Source organism: Molothrus aeneus, chromosome 3, assembly GCF_037042795.1.
Source record: "Molothrus aeneus isolate 106 chromosome 3, BPBGC_Maene_1.0, whole genome shotgun sequence".
NCBI classification, from domain to species: domain Eukaryota; kingdom Metazoa; phylum Chordata; class Aves; order Passeriformes; family Icteridae; genus Molothrus; species Molothrus aeneus.
In genome coordinates, this window is record NC_089648.1 from 6,584,449 (window position 1) to 6,611,308 (window position 26,860).

Consider the following 26,860-nt stretch of genomic DNA (forward strand, 5'->3'; position numbering starts at 1 on the left):
CTATTCAAGGAGCCGTCACTCCCTTAAATCATCATCACTGAGCACTTTACATGAGCCTAATTAAAATCTCTGCTGGAGCACTGCCCACGTATTCCCCTATCACCACTCAACCTGTGCTTGCCCGTTAAGAGTCCCACTGCCCCAGGAGACACCTCATCCCACCCACCCACGTGCCCCCCCAGTCACACTGACACCCCACCTGCCTGCTGGGTGGAGGAAGACCAGAAAAGGCCACTTTGTACCCCAAAAAGGCCACTTTGTACCCCAAAAGGCCTCTCTGTACCCCTTACTTGGATGCTTGCATGCAGCTGGTTATGGTTGGATGGTCCCACCCACTGGGAGGAGGAAGAGGAGGGGGACAAGGGGATGCATCCCCCGAGGGTGACTCTGGTGTCTCAGGAGCACTCACCTCCTTGATCCTCTGCAGCAGAGGGAGCAGCCAGTCCTTATTCACCTCGCAGTGGCTGTCCAGGAAGGTCAGGACACCTGCTTTGGCCACGTCTGCCCCTCGGATTCGGGATCGGATCAGACCTGTTCAGGGACACACCGCGTCAGCTGCTCCCCACGCGGCTGGGTAACATCTCCCCCACTCGTGCTTCTCCTGGGTTTTAACCTGCCTAAATCCCACCCAGATAAAGCATGGGCCAGGTTCATTGTCTTCTTTCTGGTGCTGCAAGGTATGCCAAGCATTTCTTGAGATCCTCAAAGAAATAAATGGCTCCACCAAGGTTACTGATTTATAGCATTTATGCCAATATGTACTTTGCACAATTAATTCTGCTGTCACCTTCTGGGACAAAACATGACTCAAAATGCTTTCATGTCCCTCTGCAGGCAACAAATCTAACACAGATGTGAGGCAGTGGGGAATGGGACAGAGGGTGGGAACACCTCAGAATTAAGCTTTTCCCAGACTACTAATTTTTCCTGCTGCAACCCCTTCTGTTTCCCAGTGATCCCCAGATCTCTCTCCCACCCTGAAGGCACTGCTGATCTGCAGCTCAATGGGAAGACATCTTCCATCAAGGAAAGAGGGTTGGCTTTTCAAAGTGCCTGACTTATCAGGGTCATCATGGTGAATTTGGAATCATTTGAAGATGGGAATGGATTGCTGCACACATCAAACAAGAGGGGAAACAGGTGACTCAAGGGGAGCAGAACTTCTTTATGAAGGAGAAACAGTGGCAATACAAGGGGACATATGGGCAGATAAAAAGAGACAGGATTTCAGGGAACAGCCATACATCAGGTTCATGCAGGAGGTCACTGATTTTCAAACTAAAATTCCCCTAGGGGAAAGGGCTTAAGCAACAGCCTCTGAGCCGGAGAGGGAACATGTGAACAAAGCCTGGAGCATCAGGAATTTGCCAAGGTCTCCTCCTGCAATGCAGACTTGTATCTCCCTGTATCTCTCTCTGTGACTCCTAAGATCCTGCATGTAGGTACGCTCTCCTTCACCCACCCCTGCCCTTCCCAAACCCTGGCAGCCCCTGGGGGACACAGTTTAAGTGATGTACTCAGCAAGGTAAGGTTGAGTTCCCACACTGTGACTGATTTATAGAGCACCAATAACTGCCGGTCCCTCAGGTGCTGGAGATGAGCACACATGTACCCCCATAAGGCAGGGGAGAAAGGTGAGGAGGAGGTGCAGGTTTATGGAGATCTCCCTTAATCTCCTGCCAAAGCAAGAATGTCTCTTACACCCATGGGACCTGATGCCACCCTGTCACCAGGCCTGCAGAGCTGAAACCCTCTGCAGAAAGAATCCTCAGAGAAAAGAACCTTTTCCACTCCTCAGTCTCCTCAACCCAACACTGACCTGGATGCACACCTTGGACTTGCAGCATCAGAAAACTTCTTTGTTTTTAGTTATCCTAATACTGCAAACCAGGATTTGAAACACACACTCAGGCTATGGGGAATGGGGAGATGTCTCCAAAGGTTGCCAGCAGCAGTCCAGTAGGACATGCATTCATCCTCCATACAGCCCTTCTTAATCTCTCAAATATAATTAATTATTACCAAAAAAAAAAAAATCCCACAGAAGCAGCAGGAGCAGATCTTCTCTTTTTCATTAGAGCTAACATCTTTACAAATAAGACCCGGGGCTTTGTTTTGCCTGTTCTAATTTTCTGGCTAATAAGCTACAGCTGAGCCTCACTGGAAATTCTTAATAGCCCCATCTTTTTCAGCAAGAGAGGGGAGATCCATTTCAAATCCCAGCTCTTTATCACATTTTCTTTACTCAGGCTCCCCCTTATTCCCAGGAGCCACTGACCTCCTTGCTGACCACTGCATGGAGGGGGTTCCCCATGGCCCCATGAGTGTCCCACCTCCCAAAATCTGTGTTTCCCACGTGGGCTGAGGGCAGGCAGCTCTTACCTTCCCGCCGGCCGTTCCGCAGGCACTTCACCTTGGGCAGCTGGCCCAGCAAGCGGCAGTCATCAGCTGGGGACACACAAAGGGAGGACAAAGTCACCCCCACAGTGCCTCTGGCAGCAGAAATGGGGACTCCCAGGAGAGACTGGGAGTGGGGAGAGGACCCTGTCCTGTTCTGGTTGATGGTTTGTTAGGGCAATGGCGCTGCTGGGTCACAACAGCCCTGCCCCTCAGCTCGTGAAGCATAAATTTGGCCTGGCAGAGCAGCAGTTTTCATAGAACTAGTGTAAATTCAGCAGATTTACACTGAGAGCAGCTGAATTATGCTCTAAAATCAGCATAGAAAAGTTGTGGTTCAGGTCAGAATCTAAATTTTTGCACATTAATGCAAATGACTATTTTTGGTAGCTGCAAAGCAACGCGCAAGCTGTTGATGCGTGTCTGCCTGGCGGGGCAGGAGCTTCCTGTGGTGGCCTGGAGCCTTCAGCATGGAGAAAGGGATGCTCAGAGAGAGCCCTGTGGAGCAGCTGGGGGCTCCTCACGCCCTGGACAAGAGCTCCATGGGGCAGAAAGGCCTGACAGCCACTTGCAACTGAGCTAGGGAGGTCCTGCAACCTTACACGCAGCCCCGGGATCCATCCTCACCCGGATTTCTCCCAGCAAAATGGAGGATGTCAGGTGTAACCATCACAGCCCCCTCCACCTCTACACACCCACACTATGACCTCCACAACCTGTTCATGGCTCTCACTCCTCTGACTCTCCTTCCTCAGCACTATAAACACAGAGGTGAGTGCCCCATCCCCTCTGCCCCAACCCCTGAACCCACCCTGAGCACTTTCACCCCCTCCAGAAATCTCTGTCAGCAAGAGATCACTGTACCCACACCCCTAACAATTCAGGGACAGAGCTGGAACAGGGGAGCAGAAGTGACAGGGCTTGGCTGTGGACTCACAGTGAAAATCTGCTGGGGATAGTGGGAACTCACGTGCTGAAGAACTGCATCCCAGTGAATAACAGGTCAGCAGGCAGAGGGAGGTGAGAAATGAGACACAACTGGGCACGAGATAAAAGCACTAATTGCTTGGGGTGGGCTGCAGGGAAAAAACTGACCATGTGTGTGTAGTGCATTATGCAAATGCATGTATTTTATGTAAATGCATGCAGAGCAGATGCCAGCAGGCTCAGACTATCACACCAAAGATGTCAGATAGCTGAGAAGTGCCGAGTAGCTGAGGGGCTGCCCTAAGTCACACAGGAAACAGGCTCCCCTCTGGTGCCCTGGGATGAGTTAAAACCCAGCCCTGCTCCTTCTCCCTTGGCTCCCTTGCTGGGACAGGGGAGCTGTGCTCCAACAAACCTGCCTCCTTCCAGGAAGGCAAATGCTTTGCCTAATTTAGCCAAATACCTGCCATTTACTTCCTCCACCCTCCAAAAATCCTGCTCTGCTGTTCTGCAGGGCAGCTCAGTTCCCTGCACCTGTTCCTCTTCCCCATCACAGCCATTCTGCCAGATCCCAGACTTGCCCAGCCTGCCTGCCCCGTGTGCTGGAGCTGCTCCAGGGCTCACCATAGTCACAGCAGCTCCTTCCCCTAGCTTCAGCAACTTCCCAGGGAGGTGCCAGTGCCAAGAAGTGGGTCTTGTGTGAAATCTGTCCCTAATGCTCTCCAAGGCAGTGCCTATTTATAACATCCAAGAGCAAAGCCTGGATCCGTTTCTTAAAAGAAACCTATCTGGCTTTGTTTTCACGTTTCCAAGTAAACAGCTTTATTTTGCAGCTCCTTGAAACATAAGTGCCACAGACCACTCGGCCAGCTTATCATCCTTTTTATGCCTGAGACAGTGTTTTTGAGCACTTAGATCTTCAACTCTCCCATTGAACTAGGCAAGGTCTTTAGCAGGGGTGGTTCCCTGGGAGCCCCTGGGGCTTCAGCTCTCTTCTACTGGAGACCAGAGCTATTGATTTCCCTTGAGTCACACTATTAACTGGGAGGGGACAGCAGGAGGATGTGGGCTGTTTGTGTGGTGCACAATGCTATTTATGGTGCACCTCAGAAAGGGGAAAACCCATGCAGGGAGTCCTCTTTCCAGGAGCGAAAAAAAAAAAAAAAATCAAGAATTGCTGACAACCTACATAAATGTATGCAGAATGTACACATAGGGTCAAGAGGGTCAGACTGTCATTGTCCTGTGGAATTCCAGCGGTGCCAACCCAGAACTGCTCCTGGCTGCAGCTGAAAGCCATGGCTGTGGTGGGATACAGCCCTGTAAGGATTGGATTCATAAGGATTTTATGCCCAGCAGATTCATATCTGCTGGGCATAAAAATGATTTGCCAAGAGCTTTTCTTGCATTATTTTCGCGAGAAGAGGTTGGATCATCTGGAATTTGAATTCTACACGTGGCGATGCAAACCCAGCACAGCGGGGTTTGCTCTTCACAGCTACAGAGCTTTAAATTTCCTTCCACTCCAGCAAACTAACTCTCCCCTGTCTCAGTGGTAATCCCAGTCTCTCCCAGGCTTTTGGGCCCTTTGCTTTTAACAGGGAAAGGGTCACTTACGGTCATCACTGAAGTCATCCACGAGTATGATTTCATGGACGAGATGCACTGGGGTGCGGTTCAGCACGCTGAGGGATGAAGAGAGAAAATCCATGACAGTGCTTGACCAACTTAACAACCCAGCAAATGGAGTGGAAAAGCCAAGGAACTGAGCCCCTGCCAAAGCACAGAAGACCAGGCTTGGACTTCCAGAAAGGATATACTAGATAAGAACCCAGAAACTACCCCCCAGTAATCTACAGTGCCTGGATATCAACTCCTGGTAGCCTGATCTAGGAGCTAAGTGCTCTGTATTCCTAGGAAATAGTGAGATTCACCCTTCTCACCTTTTTGAGCAAAAGCAGAGCCCCACATAAAGCCAGAAAAACCTGGATTTTTTTTTTTTTTCCCCAAATTGCACCAAGATTCCTAACTGGACTTACAGCAAAGCTGCCATCACCTCTCCACCTCCTCTGGGGCTAATGATATGGTGTCCAGCCACAGCAGGGCCAACACAGAGAAAATTACCCAGCTCAAACCCATCTTTACACAGCTCACAGCTGTGGCAGGACAACTCCTGTTTTTATCCATGGGCTGATTGTGTTGCAGAGGCTGCTGAGAGGATAAGAGCGGGGCTGGAGCCCACCCAGGTAATGAAAGAGAGGCTGGAGGATGTGGTTCACAGCTCCCTCCGTGTAGACAGGCACTGAAACATGGCTCAAAGCTAAAATCTTCCCTTAATTAAGCCACCAAAGATTGTTATTGTTATTATTAAAAAATCTAGATCGGTTCTTTCCCTTTCTCTCATGGTGCAGAGGTCATGGATTGGTTGCACTGGCTCCAGCAATTTCATCTCAAATAAACAGCAGTGCAGCAGTCACCCTGACACGCAGGACATGGAGTTGCAGTTGCTATTACACATGCTTAAAATCCTGCCCCAGCAAAGGGTCAAGGCTGTCTGCTTGAAGCAGAAGCCCCAGAGCACCCCAAAAGCCTCCTAAGTGCTTGAGTTGGGCTTTGATAATGCCAGTCAGATTGTACAGGCTTTCACAGCATTTAAACTTCTTTGCCTTCAACCTGAGCATGGCTCCTTTTCCACAAAGCATTTAAAATCCCCCCAAATTTCAGATCTTCAGACCTCCCACTGGCACAGGAGGGCAGTCACCCAACCACCTAACAATCCTGCAGCCCCTGATCCCCTGCCAGATCCTTATTAACAGGTTCTCTCAAGCTCCCAAAACTCTCACAAAAAAAAAAAAAAAAAAAGAAAAAAAAAAAAGAAAAGCACCTGAAAGTCTGGAAAAACCACATCCCTGACCCAGACCACAGTAAGGAGAGCTACTTATGGGAAGCCCTAGGGAACTTGGGAGCCACCCAACAAGCTGGCAAAAAATGCAGCCCACCCCACACAGGGGGTTCCCCCTTTGCCAGGTGCCTTCTGCCTGCACTGGAGTACTCCCTCCCCTCCAGGTGCTGGAATCACAACCCTGCAGAGAGAAACAGTCGAACCAGTTTTTATTTTTTGGAAGGCATACAGGACATCCCAAGGCAGATGCATGACACAGAATCATAGAATCAGAAAATGGCTTGAGTTGAAGGGAGATCATCCAGTTCTAATCCCAGTACCACAGGGAAGGGACAACTTCCACTAGACCAGGGTGCTCAATGCCCCATCCCACCTGGTCTTGAAGACTTCAAGTAAATGGGCATGTACAACTTCTCTGAGCAACTCACAGGAAATAATTTCTTCCATATATAATCAATACTTACTCCATGCTGAGGTTTGGGGTGTTTTTTTTTTGTTTGGTTTGTTTTTTTTTTTTGGTTTTTTTTTGTTTTGTTTTTTGTTTTTGTTTTTTTTTTTTCCCCTGGGGAGAAATCCTCTGAAAAAAGGAGTTTTCCTCTCAGACCAGAGTAGGTAAGCCTAGCACCTCCCTTGTGGAGCACCTCAAAAACCACTTCCAAGAATTACTTTCTCTGGAAAGACAAAAATCCCAGGATCTTGTCAAAAGCCATTCTTTCCCCCCACTTCAGATGCCTTGCATGCTAAGGTTTGAAGGAAGAGAAAGCCACTGTCCCCTCAGCAACAGCCTGGAGCTACTGTGGCCACCCCGACACTTTGGCTTGTGCCAAGCAGAGTTAAACAACACCTCTCCAACATCCACAGCCTGAATGGAGCACTGGGAAAAAGTGGCTCAGCGCCCCTCCTCCCACTGGGGCACACAGAACAATTTAGATGTGCTGTTTCCACCTGTCAAGTGTTTTTTAATTATTGTTATTAATAGGCTTGTTATTTTTTAGAAATCCCCGTACGCCAGAGCTGAGTTCAGCAAATTACTGTAGCCGAGCATCGGTAGACAGAGACAGGAGGGCAATATCATGCTCAGTGGAATATTTAACAAGTGTTGATTGCCTGGAAACCTAACTCTGTGCAACCTGCAGGAAAGAAGCAGGCTTGTAAAAAAAGCCAGCAAAATAAATAAATAACCCACCTAGAGCGGAAGGGGACAAGGCAGCAGGAAACTTGGAACATTCAAGGCCTGCCTCTGCCTGCTCTCCCCTCTAGATCTGGCTGCCAGAAATGCAGTGCAGGGCTTAACTCTGTGGGAAGGGGGCTGCAAAGGGGCTGATTCTGCTGCTTTTGCTGGTACCAGCCATTAGAACTCAACCAAAGCATTGGGCTGTGTAGGCTCAGGCCTGGGCTCTAAGCAGTACTCAGTGCCTTAAAGGATCTCCTGCCAGAGAAAATCTATGGAAGAAAAGAAACCATTTCCATTCCAATGGACCATTTCCATTCCAATGGACCACTTCCATTCCAATGGACCACCTCCATTCCAATGGACCACTTCCAAGGCCCTGGGCTGGGGAGAGGTGCAGCCCAGTCCCAGCTCAGCTGCAGGTTCCCGCTGTCCCCAGATTTGCTGCCAGCTCTGTGCCTGGGCTTGCCACCCCACAAATCAGGGAAGATGACCCCTAAGTGCCGACAGTGGCCATCTGTGGGGCTGACCAGAGCAAGGGGGAAAAGGCCAGCACGCTGACCCATGAGGGAAGGACATCTCCATGAACTGTCACCCTTCCATGGGGTTAGTGACAGACACCACTGTGGGTGGCACACACCTGTACCCCCTCTCCCAGCAAATCCCTTGTGGGACTCACTCACCACACAACACCTTTCCCAAATTCGAGTGAACAACTCACCCTGGTGAGGGCAGTCCAGAGGCTCTATGGGACCTGCTGTCCACTGGTTTCAGCACACTTCCAGCTCATTATTGCCCTGCAAGTCAGAGCACTGACCCCAGCAAGCCCCAGAACTGCTGCTAAGCCAGGGGCCACTTGATGCATGCACAGAGAGATGCCCAGCAGAGCCAAATTTGTGTCTCCAGTGCATTTTCTGCCTGGTGCTCTATTAACCACATAATACCACATGATGCTGTGAACACACAATATAAGCACCCCTCCTGCAGCGCTCTTCAGGGAGGATGGGAAAAAGAGGCATCAAATCCTCCACGTTTTCAACATTACAGTTTTTGGTTTGGTTTTTTTTTTTTTTTTTCAGCTAGACCATAAAAGCACTTTTAAAAATTCAAAGCCGGCTTTTCTATTATTTGTGCCTCTGCTCAGCTTTGATATTTTTTTTTTTAATACTTTCCTTTCTTTATGTCTGGGCATGGCTTTTTTTTCCCTTTTATATGGGAAAAATCAGAAGACAATATTACAGTGCTTTGAAGTCCCTCTGTTATTATAGATTTTCTTTCCCTGAAATCAAACATAGGTAGATATATACTGCAGTGATGGATATATTTGAACAAATCAAAACAGTTTTTAAGTTCTGCTGTGCCAAAGATCACAACATTTTCTCCCTTAAATTGCCAAAAGACCTGTTACCATCAAAATGAAAGCTCATGCCTCTAGTCCAGAAAGTGTTTACTCACCCTAATAAGAACAGGTTTGCAGCTGAATTATCTTTTGACAATGCTGAAACTTTCTTTGCTCTGATTTATTTACCTTATGCAGACACAGACATGGAGAATTTCACCTTAAATTTTCATTGTAAAGTCCCTCTTCCATCATCCTCAAGAATTTGTTGGGATCCTTTTCCACCTACCCAGAGGTAAGCACTGGACTCAGAAATTTCATCTCCAAATAAATACCAGTGCAAAAATCACCCAGGCCACGTAAGATGTGGAAAATGTTTGCAGGAAGGAATTCTGACCTTCTGACCAAGTCAGGGTGGTTTTGGTCATCACCCACTTGCTATAGGGAGGTGACTGTGGACACCCATCCTTGAGAACTCATGAACCTGCTAATTCTCTCCATGGCAACATATTAGGACTTGTTGGAAAAGAAAAAAAACACCTTTGGGAGGATAATGAAGTATGAAAAGGGCCAAGGGTCACAATTATCAAAATCAGGCAGAGTATGGAGAGAAAATACCCACCAAAATGAACTGCTTCAACAACCCCAAATGGCTAATTATGTAGGAAGAAAGACATCACACCAAGAATAACCATAATGAGCTTTGATTACACTGCAGCTTTTGCATTTTATTCTTTCAAATACCCACCAAGCTCTTTGAAATTCAAGAGTTCTCTTATGTTAACATCAAAAGGTAAGAGCGCACGGAGGGCTGTGTACTCAGTCACCGCGAGAGATGATTAGCAAATTAAGAGAGAAAAAAAAAGTCCAGGGTTTAAGCAAAAAGCAGAAAAGAAAAGAAGAAATGAAAAAATAGTCAGCACAAAGTGCTAATTATACAGTTTCTGTGCAACACCTGGCTTGTTTTTGCTTCTTTAATCAGGCTCATTTCAGTTATGGCACAGACTCCATATGGTGCCTAAGCAAGGAGGCTTTGTCACCTCCCTGTCTCAGATGTGTCTGGATGCAGACAAGGCAGTGGCACAAGGCGTAGGTGAGAGGTGTTGGCTGCCCAGGACACCACTTTTTTCACCTATGAGCACTGGAAAATGAAAGGCATGATATTCACTCTGCTAATTAATGATCTAAATATTTGATGTGATATTCACAGCGCTTGCATCAGGACTCCTGCCAAAGGATGTGTTTTGGTTTGTCAGCAAGAGGTAAATAATTTAAGTTTTCTTATTCCTGCCCTGAGCTCCCCAGCTGCAAGTTTGAAGAATAAATAAATAAAAACCACTCAGCAGAGTAAACGGGACTGTTTCACCATCTGCCCAGCAGGTCATCCACATGACAGGATTAGGATTCCCTTGCTAAATCCAGGCTAGCATAGGATGGAAAGACAGGAAAGAAGAAATAGTTGTTTTGGTGGGGTTTTACTTTTTATTTTAAATGCCTCTGTAGTGCTTATTTTCACTCTTGCTCCTGCCTTCCCACCTTGGATTTACTCACATGGTCCCATCTCATGCACTGTTGGAGATTCACACCATTTTTAGGGACTGAAAGACACAAAACTGAACCACAGAGGGAAAAGGAACTTGTTAAAAAGTCAGTGGTTGAAACAACCCAATGAGACTTTCTTCACCATCTGCACAGTAAAAAAAAAACCTTAAAAAAACTCTCCAGAGCTATTTTGCTATTGACCATCTCCTCCTTTCTGTCCTCTTCTCCTATTTTCCATTTCCCCTTCTCATGACACCCATCCCCTACTCCCTGGACAGCTGCACACATTCACAAGCACCGTTGCACATACATTTATAAATGCTGACCTCACCATTTCCAGAGATGTGGGCCTTCAATAAATTTACTTTTTCTTCTTTTTTTTTCCCCCTTGCTTTACTTCCAGCTGGCAAATGGTCAGAGAAAAGATCATGAAACTTTTAAATGAATTCATTATTCAACACAATCCACCAGCTTCTCTCAATAACTCTGACAACACAAAATGTCCATAAATGAACTGTCCCAAGCGCCCCCAACGTGACCTGAGTAAGGGGTGCCAGGGAGGCCGTGTGTTGCTGCTTCCTACCAAGAGCCTGAAGCACACTGAGCCTGCAGCACAGCACTTGGGGAGCACTGAGGCTCTCAAGCACCCAGGACAACTGCAGGAATAGCAAAATCCCCCTGCTCAGTGGGTGCGTGGTCATTTCTGCAAGAGGCATTCCCTCCCCTGCTGCCTTCAGCAGCGCTTCCCTCTGGCTCTCCTCTGTGTTTACATAGGGAGTGCCCCTTTTGTAGGGACAGTGCCCCATCACCCATGGCTTTGGACAAGCCAAGCAATGTCCCTTTGTCCTATCTCTTGCTCCTGACAGGGTGATTGACATTGAGAATCGCAATTGACATGAGAACATTGATTCTGCAATGAGGCTGGAAAATCCAACGTACTGGAATTCAGGAAACCAGGTCTGCAACTCAGAATCTTCCACCAGCTACAGAAAAATCACCTCTCCGTTCCCCAGCCTGTCCATCTGTCACCTGGGTTATACCACTGTAGACATGTACTAGGGAGAATAGGGTAGAAGAGGTGACAAATTTACCCACCACGATGCTAAAAGCAGTTGGCCACAAACTGTCCCAAAAGGCACAAAGCACTGTCAGGAGGACAGAGTTTGTTTTGAATGGCCAAGGAAAATGATCCATGTTGTTACAGCCACTGTGGGATGGAGTCATCTGGAAGATCTAATTAAACCGAGTATTTGGCGAGCAAGAGGGAAAAAGCCCCAAGCAGTCAGAAGGCACAGCAAATTAACCCACAGAGGCTAAAGAGGCAGATGAGCCCTCAGCTGGGGTCCAAAAAGAGGCAGGGAGGTGGCAATATGTACACAACCACATCTAGAGAGAACAGAGCAGGAGCCACATCACCAGCTTGCCACCAAGGATTGGCATCCCTAGGCTTGGCTGCATCAAAGCAAGCCTCTAGGCACTACATCCTGAGGAAATCGGTGAACCCTGATGCCAAAAGGCCACCTCCAAACCATGGGGACCAGGAAAAAAGAGGGTCAGCCGAGGAGAGCTCAGGATCCGGCCCAGGGACAAGCAGAGGAGATGGGGAGCCAAGGCTGTCACCCCACTGCCTGGGCTTGCCTCTGGGGTGCAGCTCAGTGGGATGCTCTGTGGGGCTCTGGAACTGTTGGGGGATGAACCTACAAGAAAGGGCTCAGAAGGGTCCCCAGAGCTGGGGAAAACCTCCCCACAGATTAAACATGAGCACTGGAATTGCCAGGGCCCATAAGAAAGAAGGAGCAGTGCAAAGGGGCAAAGCTGTGGTGAAAATCACACATGACCAGGTAAGGAAGGCAGTAAAGCCAATTAATCAAGTCAAGCAAATTGAAAAAAGAGGAACAAGGAAGAAAGTCTATGCTGGAAATAAGAAACTTCAAAGGACAATCACCTCAAGGAAGAAGTAAAAATTCAATGTACCTGTACTTCTAACCTTGCCATCACTACAATGAACAGTTCTCTAATGAAGCCAGATATGGGGGATCCAGGCCTAAGAGCTGTACCATGGGTCTAACATTCCTCATGTGACAACACCACTCATGACCACACCTGGCAGGACAGTCAGGTGCTGAGTTATGGGGAGAAATGAGGTTAAAATCCATCTCTGCACTTCACATGTTATAAGCCCCCTATATTTTGGGAGCTAGAGGACTGCACTTGCCACCTCTGCTACAAATACAACTGGTTCTGGAGAATGGCAAACTTATGTAAGGCACTGTAAAGATGAAAAGGGAAGGTCCAGGATTGAGGAGGTGGTACACAGCACCAAGCATCAGTGTCACCCAAAATTCACACATGCCAGAGAGAGAAAGCAGTGACAGATTACTGAGTGTGAAGCAGGGAGACAGGATTGGGCATGAAACCATAAAGCAGAGCAGGAATTCAATTTCAGGACTGTCAAACTCACTTGTGGCCCTGGATACGCTCACCTGAAGAAGGATGCTGAGAGAAAAGCTCAGCAAAGACATGACAGAGAACAGGGCACAGCTGAAGCCTCACCCTAACCAGCAACCTCAGTCTGACCAGCACCAGCAATGGCAAGGGGTCCCTGGGGATGCCAGGGCTTAAATTTAAAAGCCAAGACTTGCAGCAGGGTACAGACCTTCACTAAGTGCACGTGAGATGTGCACTACTGGCACAGAGCACAGCACACCCAGGCTTGCTAAAGAGCAACCCACCAGCCCAGACCTGGACACAACCTTCCCACAAGAGAACCTGCAGATTCAAGGCACACCTTGGGACTGAACACAGATTTCAAAAGCCTGCAGTGAAAATGAAGCCTTCAGTCTATCCACGACAGCAAAACACAGCCAAGAACAAACCGACAAATGAAGGGATGGCTACATGCCCAGAGTGCTGCACTGTGTCGCTGCAGGAGGACAGAAACCATCCCTGAAAATCTGGTCTGCATGTGTGCCATTAGGGCTTCTCAATTAGCAAGCCTTTCTGGCACTGGATAAGCTCAGAGAGCAGCACAGGAGCAGATATCCACAGAATGATAGCTGTCCCTAGAGAGCTGGGCCAAAATACAGCTGAGCACTCCTACCCAGCTGGATAGAAAAGCTCTTAGCCCAGACTCTGTCTAATCTGCTGATGAGCCCTCAAGAGCTTCCCATGCTAGGCCCTGCAAAGGGAGCACAGCTCCTCACTTTCCTGAGCATCCCACTGCAAAACCTACTTCTCAGAGAGCAACTTTCAGGCTAATTTCTCTCAGTCTCCATTTGAGACCACAGCTGGCAGGTCTGCTCCTGTTGCTGTGGTGAGTGCCAACAGATTCTGCCTTTATTTGTGATGACCACTGGCCCACTGACCCTCTTTTAAGAGGCTCCCAGGAGCTCTTACCTCCGAATTGTCCTCAGCAGGGTGGACCTGGCCTCGTTGTGGAAGGTGATGACCACGCTGGTGGGCGGGAGGTCCTGGCTGTAGTGCAAAGTCGTACACCTGGGGAGGGAGAAGGCAGAAAAGGCTGTTCAGGTGCTGGAATTCAAAGCCAGAGCTCACTTCATCAAGACAGGCAGCACAGTCCAACAGTAAATGGTCTCCAGACATTATTACAAAAAAAAAAAAAAAAAAAAAAAAAATCGGACTTTTTCTGTGTGAATCATTTCTAGAGGAGTCCAGGAACTGCCAAGTAAGCCACTGAGGATTAAAGCAGCAAAGAACTTAACTGTCATTAATGGGAAGGGGTGAGAAGGGAGGCACACAGCTGGGAGTCCTTTCCTCCAATGCTTCCCAGCTACCCACCAGGGCTTCTCTCATGCCCCTGGGTCATGTCACCATCAGAGGTAAGAGCATCCCTGCAGCTCCATCTCCCATCCACCTCACTCTCAGCCTCCTGAGGAAGCAATTCCCACCAGCCAGCTGCAAGGTAAGCCAAGCCCTGTTTCTAAATTGATTGTTTCCTTATTAATTCTGCCTTAATTACATAACCAGACTACAGGGAAGATTGGGATTTCAAACTTTCCAAGCCAGCCTTCAGAAGGTGAAAACCCACAGCTGCAGCCACAGTCCCTGCTGCCTCCTTCCCAGGAGGAAATGTCACAGACTCTGTAATTACTTTGACCTTTAGCTGATTAAATTTGTGGCTTTTATAGACCGACACCAATATATTCCCAGCTCAGAAAATCCAGATACCCCTTACATCCATGCTGCCCTTTCCAGGGCCCTATCAGTCCCTTAAGATGGTCTCAACTTGACACAACAGTAGCTCTCCATCACAGCCATCCTGTCCCTTGCCATACTCATGCCACTTGTCTGCTCCTGTGTCACTGCCCAGGTGCTACCACTACCATCCCTCAAATGCATCAGGAAAGAGCACTGAGCAACCACTCTTCCAAAAAACCATCATCTCACCTCCCCAAAAAATTCTGGACCACAGAACTTGCAAGGTGAAGTAAAAACAGATGGAAAAATTAAATTGGATATGGAGAGGAGAAAGCACGTAAGAGCAGCCAGATATTGCTGGTTTATGCTATTCAGAACAGCATGTTGCACCTCTCAAATGCCAAAATGCTCTATTTTAAACGAGGTTTTACATATTTTAATTTTGAAACTGTATTTCTGATTATTTACAAAGTGAACAAGTGTGCACAACGGGAGAAACAATTCCAAAGATAAAGACAAAAATGGTATCTTGGGTGGGACAAAATATTTGCAAGCTCACGCTAAATTGGTTGCTGCTTTCTCTCATTGTTTCACTCAAAACTCTTTCCAAATCCTGCTTGAACTTGACCAAAAGCAGGTTTCTCATTACTCCCCTGTTCTTTCAGCACAGTCATCCACACCAGGAATTCACCTTCGAGCCAATTCTAATTCTGGGTCCATCCCCAAAGGACGCCGAGGCCGCGCAGCTATTCCATATGCAGGAGAAAGTTCAGCAACACTGCCCCGCGCGACAACACCCTCATCCATCAAAGCTGCATCTCAGGGATGCTGGAAACAGAGGCTTTCTGAATTATGAAACAGCACTGGGTCGTGCCCTGAGCTGCTCCTCTGGGTCACTGCAGCATCACCTGCACCACCCAGTGTCCCGCTCCAGCCGAGCCATCCCAAGCTGATGCTGCTGAGCTTGGCCGTGGCTCAGGCTCAGCTCCCGTTTGCTCTGCGGAGCTGCAGGGACAGGCGATGGCAGCTGCTCTGCCTGTGCTATTTATACACGGCTCCCAGATGCGTGTCCTTCCACCCACTTCCAGCAGGGCTCTGTGGAGCCAACAAGGGAAGCTATTTCTGGCAAAGAACGAGCGGGAGTGGAAAATACAAAGTCATCAATACTTTACTTACGCTGTTACAACAGCCCAGGAGCTGGTAAAGAAAGCAGGAGCTGGGAGTGTCTGTGCCTCCCACGGGTGGGAGTGCTGGGGCTGCTGCAGGCTGGCTCAGGCTCCTCCTGAGCAACAACCTGCTTCTAAAATCCCAGGTGCTGACACACCAGACCGGCCCAACCAGGCAATGTGCGTGTGGGAGAAGCTGGAATGTCACACACGGGCACCTCCAGAGCTGCAATTCACCTCTGGCTCGTGTCTCGTGAGGCTTGTCACATCCCAAGGACAGGAACGATGCTGCTATGGACCTCCAGCCTCGCTTCGCCTCTGTGACCAGCACTACACCACAGCTGGGACTTGCCTCTCCAAACCCTGCCTGCAAAGGGTGAGGCAGAGCTGCTGATCTTCCTCCCAGGGCTCCTCCTCCTGGGTGCTTTATGGCTCTGACTCTCTCCTTGCCCAGGATTTTACCCCTGGGTTCTTCTTTCAGGAGCCCTCCCAAAGTTTCCTCCACTTGGTCCCTTTTTTTCCCCCCCCCATTCCTCCCCCAGTGTAACTGCAGCTAAACATCCTGGGTCCCCAGAAGGCAGATTTCACTTTAAGTTGTTGACTACAAGTGTCTTTTTTTGGCACTTACTTGGGTAATAAAAACCACAGCTTGGAAAAGCATTAAATCCAGCATGTCCAGAATTATTTTGTGTGACAATTACATCTGGGGTAATTTCAATTTAATACCTCACTGCAAGTGAAAATTGCAGCATGCAGCCCTAAAATTGCTGTAATAATGAAAATAAACCTGCTAAAAGCTGCCTGTGCTACCTCAGGCTGTCACTGGATAAACGTTTTGTGCTGTTGATGGTATTTCATAGGTCACCCATTTGCCAGCAAAAAAAAAAACAAAACAAAACCAACACCCACAACATTTTCAGGAAACCAATGAAAGCTTGAGAGTTTTTTTAGATTGTTAAAAAAAAAAAAAAAAGAAAAGAAGAAAAAGAAGAAAAGGAAAAAAAAAAGTAGTAACTGCACTGCCTGTATTTGCAGTGTGTTGAAACTCACTGGCTAAAACCATTTAAAGTTTGATGCTTTGAAACCTTGCAGCAGGACTGGAGAGCAATCCTAGCACAGCAAGTGCAAGCAAGAAAGCTGCCAGGCAGCTCTGCAGGTTCCCAGCATCTGGGTGGGGTGAAAGGAGACAGAAACCAGGCTGGCCTGCCCTAAAAACCCCAGGGAGAGCACCCAGATAGAGAACAATTCTTATTTTCTCATGCAAGAAGTCAAACTTCATTTGATGGGAAGAGTCACTTTTTGACTGAAGTTTTTTTTTTTTTTCCATTCAAAACGGAAATAATTTCACAATCAGGAAGCTCTGAAAGGGGTAGTCTGGCTACAAACACCTTAGGAATCACTTGGAAAATCCCAGGCTGGACTGGTTGCCTGTTATACTTCCTCCAGGTTGGACAGTTGCAGCACAACTGTCCCCACATTCCCAACGTGCTGTTAACTAAATAAAAAATGCAGTGCCTGTTTGTGGGGACATGGAGCAGACAGCCAGAGCCCTGCACTCACTGCAGGAATTGCAAAAGCTCTCCTGAAAAGTCCCAAACTTTGGACACTCCAGCATGGCTCCCAAAGTCCCTTTCTCAAGATATTTTTCTTGAGCTTCTTCAGCCCTTGTGCTGCTGGTGAGCAGAGGGGTCTCACAAGCTGGTAGCCTCCACACACAGCTGCCCCTGCATCCTTAGAGATCCTCCTGACAGGGCAGCACATGCCCATTCCCAGGGAATCTGAACCCATTTTACATTTAAAAATGGCAAACTTCACTCTCAGTGCCCCTCACCAAACCAAAGCCCACCTTGCCACCACAGCTGCACAGCACAATGGTAAAGATTAACAGTGTGAACAGAGATAGACCTGATGCCAATAGTTTTAACTTTCTTATTTTTTAAATTCTGTACTGTCTTAGTGTGTGACTCTGAACTCCATATAAAGTGTTAGCAAATTCTCTTCACAGTTTAGTTAGACAAAAAAATTCTTTTCCAGTCTGAGAACCAAGGACACCATTGCAGCTTTAGGCTCAAGAAGTACCAACAACAGCAAATTGAGGAGAGCAATCTGGGAGGATGGGACTTCTTAACCTGAAGCTGTAATTGGACAATTGATCCCAATATGTAAATGGGCCAAAACCTATAAAAGTGCGAAAATGTGTGACTGGTCATCCATCCTGCATCCATCTTGGGTAGAGCCACAGCCAGGCTCTTGTACTGCCCAAGGTGTATCCTTTGAAGGCCTTTTCATAAATACCTACTTTATTCCTTCAACTGTGTCTAGCCTCTGCTCCAGATCAGCCTCTTTAGGCATCAGACCCTGTTCCAGATCAGCCTCTTCTGGTGCCCCCAGGCTCATCCAACATCACATGTCCACAGTGCAGTGCTGTGTCTCTCAAAACCCACCTCTCCTGAGCCTCATTAATTTCCTTCAATAAATTATCATCCTCATCCCACTCCCCTAGATTCCCCCTGCCAGGCTTCTGCTCATTCCTCTGCTCTACTTCAACAGCCATCACTTGCCAACAGCTCTGCTCTGAATTTTTAACGTTTTCCATGAAGTCCAAACTCTCCCTCAACTCAGCTCACCACTTCCAAAGCACCCTCTGCATATTTATTTCAAACAGCAGCTGCATCAGGCAGAGCTACACCATCCTTCACCTCCCTGCTGGCTCCTTTCTTCTCCTTGGAAACACATGGGGAGAACACAGTCTTGTCACCACGCATCCAAAATAAGGGTATTTGGGTTTGTGTGCCCTCTGCTGCCACAGGACTCTCACATCAGCCCAGAGGATCTCACATTACCAACAGCATGGGTTCACACCAGCCCTGATGGACAAACCACACTGATTTCAGATGACATTCCCCAAGGAATGTTTAAAAATTGTTCCCATGGGAAGAAAATGAAAATTATGGCCCTGGTGAGAAAGGAAGCCACTTACCCACCATAGGTAAGAAAGAGTTGTCAGTGGAAAGGCAAAGATTGCTATGCAGGCTCTGCACACCTGTAGGGACGGGTGGCAGGACATGCAGGCACCTTGGTCACACCTCTCAGGACAACCTCTCAGGGTAGCTTCCACAACAGTGGAAAACTATTGTGCCTAAGCCCTGTCTTTGAGCTGAAGCAAAATTCATAAATCATAAAAACATAGAATATTTTTATGTTGGGTTAGAAGGGACCTTAGAAATCATCTAATTCCAACTCCCTGCCTTGGGAAGGGACACCTTGCACTAGAACACGTTCCTCTAAATCTCATGCAACAATTGAACACCTCCAGGGATGTGGCATTCCACAGCCTCTCTTGGCAACCTATTCCAGTGCCTCATTCCCCTCAGAGCAAAGAATTTCTTCCCAATAACTAACCTAGGAGACATCCATGAAAATACTCTAAAAATTGGAACCCTGGATATGGTTTGATATAGAGCTATAAAACAATGTATGTGCCAACTCATATGGAATCTAGGAAGTTCACAGAGCTTACTGCTGGGCAGGACTGTGCACCACCTCACCTGACCTCTGGGCAACACAACCTCTGGCATTTCTCCCAGTTATTTCTGCATTTTGCAGTTATCCATGCATTAAGTCCAGTGACTTGTGCCTGACTGCAGAGTACCTTTCAAAAAATCATTACTTGATGACCTCCAGAGATGGCAAATTCAAGAAGTGCTGCTCACGACACAGTCAATACATCAGTCTCATACAAGAGTAAAAATGGGGCACAACAATTCAGAATTTGCTTGAGCAGAGCACACAGAGGGGTCAAGTGATCTCCATGGCATTCACTTCTCATCAATACCCTTGCTTCTTGGCTCTCCCCAAGCCACCCTTCCTGCATCTTGCCTCGAAGTATTTTTCATTCAGCTTTGAGAGACCTCCAAAATGCTCCTTTCCATCCAAGTTATGCCAGCATCTCCTGCTCCTTTCTCTGGGTATGTTTTGCCCCTCCTCAGTCAGGAAGAAGCTGCCAAACAGAGGGCTGGCCATGGTCTGTGCATCTCCAGCACCACCACAGCACCCAGGGCCTCTCCGAGGCACAGCTGTGAGCAGTGAGACAATTGCTGCTGGCTCATCCTGCATGTGGGGTCAGGTTTGGCACAAGGACCTGCTGAGAAAGCGCTGGGATTCCCTCTGGTGCTGCCTCTCAGCTCCACCAGGACACAACCTGAGTGTGGAGGTGGCAGCTCAGAGCACGGGTGCGACTGTCACAGCACAACAGGAAAAGCAGCGGCGACAGGAATCGCCACCAGCTCCAGACCCTCTGGCCCCTGCAGGTCCACCTTGGGCTGGCCATGGCTGTGGGCAGGTTGGTGCTACTGAAACACCAGAGCAAAGGCCTAGAGCAAAGAGAGCCTGGAAACACAGCTGGAAGGCTCAGCAGTCCAGAAAGCAGCCGTGCCAGAAGGAAAGAAGAAAGGACGCGGAGTCAGATGTCAGCTGGCAGTGCCACATGATTGCAGGGAATGCCAGCTCAAGTTTGGCTTGCCAAAGTGAAAAAATACCCTTGAGAAAGGTCAGAAGGATTTCTCTGTGCTGGAATGGCATGTGCCTCAGGTTTGCATTCCCAAAAAGGGGCTGAAAAATCCCTAGGGCGGCGTGAAACAGACGCTGTCGGGGCTGGGAGAAACAATGGTGATCCAAAGAGAGGAATCCCTGGTTGAGCAGATGACTTCAGGGTGTCCAAGGGCTTCAGCAAGGGTAGGGAGGCACATCTGCAACAAATACTCACTGGTGGTTCCTCACAAGGAATTATTCAGCAGGTTTGAACTAGATGTAATTTGATAAAATTGCAAAGAAGGCCCTGAGGAAAAATCTGCTGGGGCTGTGAACCAGCTCTGGCTGTAGATTAGATGTTCAGAGGAACCTGTCCAAGTCTGCTCCTTCCCCACAAAAATACTAGAAAATGCACAAAAGAGTGGAGTCCTGCAAATTGGTGCAACTTAACCACTGGCTGACCTGAGATCAGTCTCCTTGGGTTGACCAAGAAATACATTTTTCTACACAGCTTCTGGAATCTCAAGCAGTTCTGGATTTGGTTGGCATGCAATTAATATTTCCTCTAACTCACTCCCTCTTTCAGTCTCTTTCTTTCTTCTCCCTGCAAGACAGATATCTAAAAAATTAATCAAACGACTAAATTTGAAGAAAAGGGGAAATACAAGAAGGCAAAAATAACCTTCTCTGCACATGACGTGCTGCTGCCTGTGAACCTCAAAACTGATGAGAAGATGCATTTATAATTCATTAAAAATTTGCTGGGTTTTTGTCTTCAGAAAAGGAGAGGGGAAAAGAAAGAGAATTTACTAAGAAAGAAGGAAAGAATAGCACGGCTGCCTTTAAAAACAAGTTAAACCAGATTCTGTGTCTGGATTTTCAAAGCAGCTCATGAATAATTCAGACTTCTAGGGCCCTCCACACAGACTCAGGGTCTGTCTTGCTTCTTGACTCCCTCCATCCTTCCTTGCTCAGAACTGAGGCAAAAAGAAAAATGGAGCCAACAAAAGTGAAAAGAAGAAAGCAAAACCAGTACAATTCAGTAGAATTTTAAACTGATGCCAGTTTTACTGGAATACCAGAGCTGACGGCAGAGCTTTTCACTTGGTGGAAGTAAAAGCAAAATCTGGTACATTGCACCTTCATCGACAACCACCAATCCATTATTAAAGATCTTTAGAAGCCAGGAAAACCTGAAAGTACATTTCAGACGGTTGGAACCCTGGATGTAAAGATTCCTTAGGGAGGATGCTTTCTGACCAGAGAGCTTCCTGGCATCACGTGGCAAATCAAAGCAGAGAAAGTCCCCATCCTCACAACACCTCCACAGTCACAGCTGGGGAAGCACAAACCCAGCTCCATGCTGTGACAGCTCAAAAACACTTCCAACATGTAGGGATCTGCAGTGCTCAAAGCAGAAATACACCCAAATGGCCCCAAACCAAAATGCCCTTTTGCTGCAGCTGATGGAGTAGGAATTTAAGGTGCTGGCTAGAAGAAAAAACCAAACAAGAGCTTGATGGAAGAAACTGTCTCATGGCCTAAATTATCATCAGGAGCGAGTCTTGGAGAATTAGTTCCATTATTTACTAATACTTGACTTTGATTTCAGCCTACATAAACATATTAGGTCAATAGAAATAGCGAGACAAGCACGAGAGTTAAACAAACAACTTCATTCTGTCAGAATTACTCGGAGCAAGTTATCAAAGTAATCGATGGCACATAATAACCATAAGACAAGTGGTCAATATGTTACAGCAGTCAAAGGCAGAGGATGGTTCTAGCAGAGGGTGATCAATGGCACCCTGGGAATGCTGAGGCACTTGGTGATGAAGGAATGGCCACCACAAAATCATCTCTGGGCCCTGGTGTGGTTCAGGTGGGTGCACCCCCTGAAGGCCACTGAGACAGGCAAGGGTTTATCTTCCCTATAAAAACCCCAGGATCCTTTCAATCCTTTGCAGGGAAGGAGGCACCTGGAGTTTAAAAAGGAAATCCTGTGCCCCCATGGACTGACTGATGTCACCGTCATATTTTCTGAAAAATCCCTTCGCCAGGATTTCTTCCCCTGGGAAGCTGAGAAGCCTCAGAGAAAAAGGAAAATAATTATCTGATTTGCTTCTCCTGTGTTTTTCTGCTTTGGAATGTGGTTTGGACATTGTTTACAAACTGGTCATTGTTTCATTGGTTTCATGTGAATTGTTTTGACTTAATGACCAATCACGGTCAGGCTGTGTCGAAACTCTGAGGAGAGAGTGACGAGTTTTTATTATTATCTTTTAGGATACAGACAGAAGGCTTTCTCTATTCTTTAGTATAGTTTTAGTATAGTATTCTTTAATATAATATACATAATAAAATAACAAATTAGCCTTCTAAGAACATGGAGTCAGATTCATCATTTCCTCCCTACAACGGGGACCCAGAAAATACCACAGCTGATGCTGGCACAGCCACCCCGAGGGCCATGGCTGGGTCTGCAGTCAGTCCTGGTGTGTCAGAGACCCCCATCCCTCCCTTCCCTCCATCCCCTGGGAAGAAGCCTCTCCCTGGTGCAGCGACTGCCTCCCACCAGTGGTTCCTGCACCCACCAACGCGCGGTGCAGCATCACTTCCACTCCAGCACATCGTTTGTTCCTCAGGAGCCCAGTGTGTACTTTTCATCTGATACTCAAAATCACTTGCTTTTAAATACAGCTTGTCATTTTTAGATGACTCAAGTGTCAAAAACATTTGAGATCTAAATGAAATTTTTCCCTTTTCAGGATGAGAAAAACAGATCTCTCTGGCTCTAAGTTTTCCTGCCTTTTTACTTTTAGATTCACCAACAGCTTTGCTTTGGGTTTATCCTGAAATTGCCATCTCCTGGCTTTTCTTTCTCTTAAATAGCCAAAGAACTGAAACACTGTTATTCACTCAGCTCTACTGAGCCCTACCTACCCACGTAGCCCCCAGACTCAAGCTCCAGAGATGTGGCACTGACAACACAGACACAGCCCAGGTGTAGGCAGAGAGGTGGATCCCACCACCCACTCTGTCTCTGTTTCCAGCTCCAGGCTCTTGAAGAAAAGCAGCAGTGCCTCTCCCCAGGCATTGCTCACCTTGAAATGGAGCAGTTTGTCCTCAGGGCGCAGTGACTGGCAGGTCACTGTCTTTTATTAAATTCCCAGCTCTCACTCCTCCACTCCTCTGTGTCCCCCATGGTGACAGGGACATGCAGAAAGATCACTGCTCCACAGACAGATATCTGGGGAATGAGCTTTTATCTCTGGGTGAGTGTGTCACAAAAGTGGAGCTAATTAACTGGGGCTCTGTTTTTGAAAAAGGTTAATATTTTATCAAATGTCTTCTGTCTTGAGGAATAATTAGCCCTGGCAGCAGTAGCTCTGCCATTTCCCAAGGGATTGAGCAAGAGGCTGGAGAGAGACACGTGGCATTGATGGATAGACAGCAGCTCAACTCTGGGCTAACAGTGCATCTCACCAGCAGGTACTCCTCAACACAAACCAACCTGCCACAGGACATTAACAGAGGCAAACCCCTCTCTTCAAAGGCTGTACACATTCTTCTGGTGCATTCCATGCCCTCTGGTACAAGGATGCTTTAAAAAAACCAAGGCACTGTGACTCAGCCAGGAGCACTGACACTGGAGCACCAGTCCCAATCCCTTCTCCCCAGGCACTCTCTCTTCCCCCATTGCTCCAGCACCGGCCTGCACAACAAAAGGGAAATCCCATGGGCTCTCCTAATTCTTCCATCCCAAAACCAAACCTGTTCTCATGGGGGAACCAGCAGCTGAAGTAAATTCCCACAGGGACTGTGCAGGAGGAGGTTCCCCCAGTGCCTGCACAGAAGTCCTCAGTACAATGCACATCTCTCCACAGGGCTGGGATGCAAGCAGGGAAAATGGAGGGACTGAAAAAGGACGAGGGAAGGGTCATTTCAAATCGACCCAGAGCTGGTTTGTATGTGCATTTTTTCTTGGCAAAATGCAGTGGGGATGGGTGAGTGGGGAATTTCCAAAATGAAATCAAAACTGTCTCATAGGGAAACAAAGCCAAAATGACTTAGGGGAAAGAAATACATCACTGTGTGGGGGGGAGGGAGGGGAGAGGAAGTTCTCAGCTTTTTTTCCCCTCTCTGAAACCGCAGTTTTTGGCAAGGAACAGAAAATAAAGGTATTCTTCAGGGAAGGAATAGCTGGGATGGAAGCTGTGCATGCTCCCCCTCCTCAGATTCTCTTTGGGAGGATGCCTGTCCATGCAGATGCTTTTCCCACCCAGCAAGGCACCGAGGGGCTCGGAGGAGGGACAACTTGGATAAACAAAACTCAGCAGTAAGAAATGTAGTATTTTACCAGGATATTTGCTGGAACAGTCCAGTCATCCCCACTGCCTGCAGCCAGACTCCATGACACTGAGTCCCTACAGATTCCCCCAGGACCCACCCTGCCAGTCCCCTTGGGCCTGCAGACATCTTTTAGCCAAGAATACAGCTCAGGAGTAGTTTTTGCTCGCTGTGCAGACAAGTGCCATAACTCACACTCCTTGCACAGCCCATTCAGATGGAAGTAGCTTTGCCCTCCAGAAAAAAAAAAAAAGAGTAACACAACCATTTAACTGGCACATCCTCCTGCATCCCAAACACCTGCCTATACACTTCCATCAGCTCCTCAGAGAGCCTGGCTCACTCCTCAGCTGATTCTCAAGTTACCCTCATCCTTCTCATGAAGAGGGGACAAATAGCACTGAAAATCCACCACTGCAGGATAAATGCTGTCACATCTGCCACCTCCCTACAGCAGACACAACCAAAACACAACCAACCCTGCTCCTGGAGAAACACCAGCTTCCCCCAGCCCCAGCATTCCTTCCCAGAACCATTTTTAATGAAAGCTCCTCAGCCTGCCTTTTCTCTAGGCAGCCCCTCAAGACACAAAACTGCAGCATCTCACTTCACCTCAGCTCCTGCCCCTTGGTGACAGCCAACATCCAGAGCCCATGACTGCAGGGCATGATTTGCAGCCTGGGATCAGCTGAGCTGTGCTCCAAAAGCCTGAGCAGAGCCACCATACTGCCAGGGTGAGGAAGACATAGCACCTCTGAAACCAAGAGGGTGGCAGGAGCTCGTTTTCCTGGGGTGGTGACAATGACCCTGTGTCCCTGCCAAGGAGGCAGTGCTGAGTGAGCCAACCCAGCATCTCTAGCTCCAGGGAGTGATTAGGCAGGGCTTGGATGGCACAGAGCAGTACCATAGGCTGCCTCAGGCATCTGGGTTTGGATTGGGATCTCAGTGCCTGAAAGCCTCTCTCCATTCCACGGAAGTTTGTGCAAGTCCCACAGGGTGGTTTGGGTGTCCATGATGCCCAGGAAGCACAGCAACTCCCCTGGAAAGGCACAGGAACATCCAATGTGGGCAATGGCAGGAGCCCTGTCACATATGAGGAACGAAGAATGGCCTCTTCAGGACAAGAGAATGTTGGGATGATGGTCTAGCCAGGAGTGCTGGCCAAGCAGACATCCCAGCTCAAACACAGGCAGCCATCCCCAGGGAATGCAACTTCTCTCACTGCTCAAACCCACAATAATCCCATTTCATGCAGATCCTTCTCATCTACTCCCTTCTTCCCCTACCACATTCAAAAAAAAAAAAAACAACCCAAACCCAGAAGGCTTCAAAAGAGGACAGTATGTAGAAAGATATTTGAAAAAAGATCACTGCATTCATCTGTTTTTGTCCTCTGAGGCCACCAGTCCCTGCCTCAGAACCCATCAGGTCAGCTGAGCCCTCCACCAGAAGAAACGTGGGGCAGCAAACGTCACAGACACTGGGGTGGCCACAGGAACTCCCAGTATGGGGACCTGGACACTCCTCAGCTGTCTCCCAGGATTGTGCATGTCCAGCTCAGTTTGCAGCTGGTGAGTCCCCACAGAGACCCATCACTCTTCTGCATGAGCTCTCCAGGAACAGAAGGTGCAAATATCAGAAAGAGGCACCTCAGTGCAGGTACTCCCACACCTGTACCAGACACCAGCTCCAGCAGAAGCAGGAAAACACAAAATACTGGATTTCTGCAGGGCTAAAATGGTACAATGAATATTTTTGTCCACTTTCAAGCAACATAATGGAGTGGAGACTCCATGGGATTTTTGTCTTTGACCAAGTTTTCTCAAGCCTGTCTCAACCCCACTGCTGGCAAAGGCTTGCAGTGTTAAGCCAGAGAAGATCCATGAGCATGGTAGCTAAAATAACCCAAAAGTGATGAACACCAAAAGAGGAGATGACAGCACCTCAAGCAACTTCAAAGTTGTTTCACAAACACAGGTAGCTGGAGGGAAAGAACTACAAATTCTATGGGCTGCAACCAGGGTTTTTAAATTGCATCAGCTTTTACAAAATGCTGGGGCAAGCCTGAGAGGCAGGAGTCCCAGTGGGCTCATTCCTTTCTGCATTGAGACGAACCTGGGCTGATTACAGAGCTGACCCAACTCGGAGCAGGAGGCTGGATCTGTGGAGAGACCTCCTGTGGTCTCTTCCAGCCCAAATTATTCTATGATTTTATGAAGTGCCAGTTTCTGATTAATAGCTGTCTTGCTTTCCTTGCTTAGCTGCCAAGAATTGCCAACCTCAATACTCCTTGTTCTCAGTGCTACCTGAAAACAATCTCTCTGTGTTTTGATCACACAATGGTTCCTCAAACCCCCTTGCAGTTTCAAGTCCAAATT

The 26,860-nt window shown here is 47.8% G+C and overlaps 1 protein-coding gene across 1 annotated transcript in view; it reads right to left on the bottom strand.

Moving 5' to 3' along the window:
- The window catches only part of GALNT14 (polypeptide N-acetylgalactosaminyltransferase 14), a 99,020-nt gene that overhangs the window by 30,356 nt on the left and 41,804 nt on the right, over nt 1–26,860 (bottom strand). The window contains exons 3-6 of the mRNA XM_066546184.1: nt 13,675–13,773; nt 4,942–5,009; nt 2,383–2,448; nt 410–531 (exon numbers count right to left, since the gene is read on the bottom strand). Coding sequence (XP_066402281.1) covers nt 410–531; nt 2,383–2,448; nt 4,942–5,009; nt 13,675–13,773 — 355 coding nt within the window. The remainder of the gene's footprint in view (nt 1–409; nt 532–2,382; nt 2,449–4,941; nt 5,010–13,674; nt 13,774–26,860) is intronic.